General features: G+C 26.0%; 1 protein-coding gene across 1 annotated transcript in view; it reads right to left on the reverse strand.

Annotated features, from left to right (window-relative positions):
* Window positions 1-492: 492 nt before the first annotated feature.
* The window catches only part of LOC112599764 (lachesin-like), a 13,156-nt gene continuing 8,161 nt past the window's right edge, over window positions 493-5,487 (reverse strand). The window contains exons 5-6 of the mRNA XM_025346823.1: window positions 1,335-1,505; window positions 493-1,022 (exon numbers count right to left, since the gene is read on the reverse strand). Of these exons, the coding sequence (XP_025202608.1) occupies window positions 790-1,022; window positions 1,335-1,505 (404 nt within the window). The 3' untranslated portion in view covers window positions 493-789. The remainder of the gene's footprint in view (window positions 1,023-1,334; window positions 1,506-5,487) is intronic.

Genomic DNA, 5,487 nt, shown 5'->3' on the forward strand with positions numbered 1-5,487 from the left:
GGTTATGTAATTTTTGATTTTTAGCAGTAAAAAAGTAATAGGTAACTACCTATTATATTTTTATATACACTTTTATTCATTTTATTCGATAATACTTTATAGTAGGTACTGAATAGATGGGTATAACAACAAAATATTCAATACATTAATTTATCTAAGTTTATTTACATGTGGTTAATATTTTACATTCATTTACGGTAGAACATTTAATGTGATAAATTCATCAACAACATAATTATAACTCATTGAGAATATTTTTTTTTTTTTTTTATTATTATTAATTTGCGTAAATGTAGTCTTAACTTGTATTATGACATTGTAAACAAACGGAGGTTGGGTGATGACAAGAGGTGTAATTTACAAAAAAAATAAAACATAATAAGTAGGTACTTAATAATAGTTTGATGGTAGTTAATACATAATAATAATATTTAACATACATTTTTATAGTTAAAATTACTACAACATTTATTGACCATTTAATAAATAATACATATATACAAATTGCAATATTTTTTAAATTAGTACCCACAAGTACACATTTTTTTAATAGGATTATTTTTCGTATAAGTCGTATGTATATCGGTAGTATTGTATTGTTTTGGTCGGATACTATATAAGTAGGAAGAATGCAAATGAAAAACGTATACACAATACACATAATATAATATAGAATGAATTATGCGTATTATAGTCTAAATGAAATAGACTAGAGAGCCTACATAGGCTCTTTAGAATAGGCCAACCTCCAAAAATTTGTTTACTTAAACATGAATACAATATAAAAGTTCAGTATTTCATCAGCATTAATATAGGTATTAACATAACATAGTCAATACATCGTATTATGTTTGAAGATGATCTAGGTAAACGGTGCGATTGATCTTTGAGTGCCGGTGAATTGTTAGAAGAATTGCGTACTGTGTTTCTATTTTCATAATCATCTTCTTCAGAATCAAACGTATTTATAGCATTATCGTCAACGTCTTCACTAGGTGTTCTGGGCTTAGATAAATCCATTTCTGTTGATAAATATAGTGTTATTAAAATAGTTATTTTTTGTTTTAAATTTATTACAATTTACTGTTTGGAAAACACCTTAAAATCTGAGTTAAAATTTTTGTACGGTTTATATATTAGTTATAGGTAGATGTTAATTTTTAAATTATCTTTTTTTAAATATTGGTTTATAATCTGTTTAATAAAAGTGTTTTTGTATATTTATATAGACTATTCAGTTTCCTACTCATGAATTGTGATCATGTATCGATTATTTTTTATTTTAAATTTTGAGCGATTTCGTCTATTTTAATATGAAAATATATTTATCTTACCATATACTCGAATATTTCCTTCAGCTTCTCCAATTGAATTTTTCGATATGCATTTGTATCCTCCTAAATCTGACTTTTTAAGTTTTCTAATTGTCAGTTTCATCTGAGCACTGTAATAGGAAACTGTAAGTTCTGTCATATTGTACTTATCATTTGATATTATCATTTCTCCTAAAATAATATATTAAACCAAAATTAAATTAATTTTAAGTGTTAAATAATTACAATTTATATTATATATAAATAAAATAATAATATATAATCAAATAATATTTTAATTTATTAATTAAGTACAGTGAAACCTTTAGATACTGGATATTTTTAGTCGTCGAAATTTCGTTCATTATTGAAAGATGCCCGTTATTTAGAGGGATTAGTTTATTCCAAAAAAAAAAATTTATATATATATATGTCCACTATTGAAGGTAAATGCTATTTGGTATTTAGTACGGTGTCTAATGTGTTGAGTGAGAGGGGAATTAATACGTTATGTCCGCAGTGATTAAACTTACGACAAAACATTCAGAGTTTTTTTTTTTAAAGTGTTAATATTTCTGTTTCAATGCTGTGTAGTTACACTTGCATAGATGCTTTATTTGATATAAAAAGGTCTGGGATGTGGAAATATCTGAGGATCCATCAATTTTTTAAAAGACACAAAAAGGTATGACTACTTTTTACAGCTTATATTTTATCTTTGGTTCATTATACAGAAGTCTAAAATATAAATAAAATTAATTTTTATTAGAATATATATATATATCATAAGTAAAAATGATTTAATATAATATGAGATTTTTTAATTTAAATATTAATTAAAAATAACTGTACGTAAAAATTAATTTAATGTATAATAAGATAAAATAAAGTATGTATAGTAAATAATACTTAGATTGAAATAAATTTACATATTAGTATTTTTAAATATTCTATTTAATTAATTTCATTACAAAATAATTTTGAGATTTTGATTAAATATGATTATAATCCAGTTAAAACCGGTGTGTGGTTTTAAAAAATAATGTGATTTTAGGTAAGTGTGTTTGTTTTTAATACTACGTATTAGTGTGTGCATTATTGAACGGTTTGATTTAGAGAAAACTGTGCGAAATTGTTGGCGTATAAAGGTGTCAATATTTTAACAACGACTTTTTTTTTAAAGTTTCCCTGCAGGTTATTATGACGACTACCATCAGGAACAGCTGTATAGTAGGTTTCAAATGTAGGTTCCTTATTTTTAACGAATTAATCACTGTAATAGATATGATAAATTTGAATACTCAATGATAAACCATTGTATACAAAAACAATTCTGAGTAGAGACAGATTTTATTTTTATCTATAAATTATTATCATATATATTTATATTTGTCTAAATATTTTGAAAATGTCATTGTATACAATAAATAAAAATAAACCAATTACCTAAACGTTACAAATCTAAGTTTTGTGTACCCGTCTAGTAATGTACTTATTTATTCTATGGTGTTTCGTTAAGTACCAACCTATACGTACGATATAATGATTCACGTATTTAATGCTAAATTTTACTCTTTTATGAACTCTAGTAATTAATTCATGTATCTAAAATAAAACCTAGTTGTATTTAAATAAGTTATTATTAGATAGCCGTTTATTTTTTTTATTTACTCATTTTTAAAACATTTTTATCATTTAGCTATTTATTCAATCTGTATTCCGAAATGAAGAGATTATGAATTATCCTAACTAAATTAGAGAAAAAAAATAAAAATAATTTTGTAATAATACGCATAGTTACTTAATGTATATTTTTATAAATTTTTACATCGCTATTATTGATTTACCGCGAAAATTGAGTTGATTTATTAATATTTGTTTGTACAAGTCTGTAGGTATAAAGCTTGTAATCTGAAATCCCTAGTTACTAATTATGTTTGACAGCTATGGCCGATCGAATTATAATATGTAACGACTATTGATTTTCATTAAAGTTCTGGAAATGTAATATATTGGATAATATGCATATTTGAAATTCAATATTATTAGTTAATGCATACAAGTATACAACAGTATAAACTTGAAGTTTAAAAAGTAATAATTGAATGCAATCATTAATAAATAATACTTATTGGTTATTACTTTTATATGTATTCAGTTGTAAATATTATGGTGTGTTAATGAATATATGATGTGTAATATTAAGATTTGTAAATTAATTCATTTTAATGAAGCTTACGTAGTTCGTTAGTATTATTAATTTATTATGTATGTTCATTGTTCATATATTATTTATTGAGTCCATTTCTACGGTCCTCATCGATGTGGAATTTTCACATTTTGCTATCATAAATCAATGTGCATCAAGTTTCGTCGTTTGTGCATAAATATTTCTAGAAGTTTAGATTGGGGGGGGGGGAGAGGTTATAGAAACAAAAGGCCCCGATTTGGAATTTTAACATTCTATTTGGGCAGATCGTTCATGCATCGTTTGTGCACGAATGTGAACGAAGTACTGTTATTTGTACGCTAGGTATTGTTTCTGGATATATAACAAAAATATATTTTGTCGGTGGAGAGGTAAAAACAATTAATTTGCCCCAGATAAGAATTTTCGAATTCTGTTGATAGATATTTTTATGTTCAATTAGGTGCAAGTGTGCAATGCTCCAACACTTTACTTCCAACTGTTTAGAAGTTTATTCTAGAAGAAAATTGGATTTAATTGATAATTTGGTTGAGGGGAGGGGATAAGAAATTCCTAGTACCGCTTAATTATTAAAAAAAAACAAAAACCTAATCACGATAAAAAAAGCTAAAATTAAAAAAAACTAGAATTTTTATGTAAAACCAACTTTGTTAACTTCCCCGTTTTAATAATAATCGGAGAAATACATAATCTGACCGATTTAAACATAATCCTGACTAAAAACTATATCTTTTATTGGACTATAACCCACAAGATCACATTTAATATCTGTTAATCAGCACTTATAATACATAAATACTTCTCATTATACATCCAATATTTAGGATTTTTTTAATGGGTGTTATCGCTTTATATATATACATATATGTATTAAACATAAATTAAATCGATCCGCCCTTGAAAACATTCATACATACACACACGTCACACACACATATATTTATATAAAAACATGAAACAATAATATCAATAATAGTAATATGTTTTCACTTAAATAGATACAGAATTATTTATATTTAACACATGCTAAAAGGGGTTGTCTTATAACCCAAAAACTCCCTTGTATACACACCTTGTATATATTACGTGTTTCGAACGTGCGTAATTCAATCCTAAGTAAACAAATGAAAACTTAAATAACAAATATATCATAATATAATATATTTCCCTCGAAGCCAATTTGGATGACTGGTGTGATATATTTGAATTAGTGGTATTTAAATTTTAAATCCATTTAAATAGATTGTTTTATTAGCATTTTACAACTGCGGAATCCGCGGACCGTTTTGTAGAATTAACACGGAATTAAAATTATATATTATACCTATATCTATAATTTATTGCTTTGGTCTCTACTATTATGTTACATGCGTTTAATTTTAGAACACGTTTATTTTTATACTCTATATTCAATCATCAATAATTTACTATCGTTATTCTTAATTCATAATAAATTATTTGACGTGTGCATATTGCTATCATACTTATACCACATGCATTTCTACAACTTAGACGCGAGGATTACAACACGGTTACTAAGTGGTATTGTTGTAAAACACGCTGGGATCCAATTTTTTTTTTGTTTGTTTTTATAGCGTCAACTTTTCAAACATTAATTTTGCGAATCTGTTGGTCCACACACGTAGACACAAAAGTTTGGAGTGTATTTTAATTGAATTGCATAGAATGGCATGTAAGTCTTAGTAAAATATCTTGAGCAACGGAAAGACGTGGCGTGCGTATACACCAATGAAAGTAACTACACTACAATGACACAGTATGTAATACGGGAACATGAAACTACCGCGCCGACGGTGCAAAAAAAAACTATATATCACATAAATATTCATACTTTGGAGAGTCTTCGCCGCCATCATGCGGACATTGTACTCCATTACTACTACGACTACTACTACTTCTACTACTACTACTACTACTACTACTACTACTACTACTACTACTACT

Source organism: Melanaphis sacchari, unplaced genomic scaffold (assembly GCF_002803265.2).
Source record: "Melanaphis sacchari strain LSU unplaced genomic scaffold, SCAv2.0 Contig54_pilon_pilon, whole genome shotgun sequence".
Taxonomy (NCBI): Eukaryota; Metazoa; Arthropoda; class Insecta; order Hemiptera; family Aphididae; genus Melanaphis; species Melanaphis sacchari.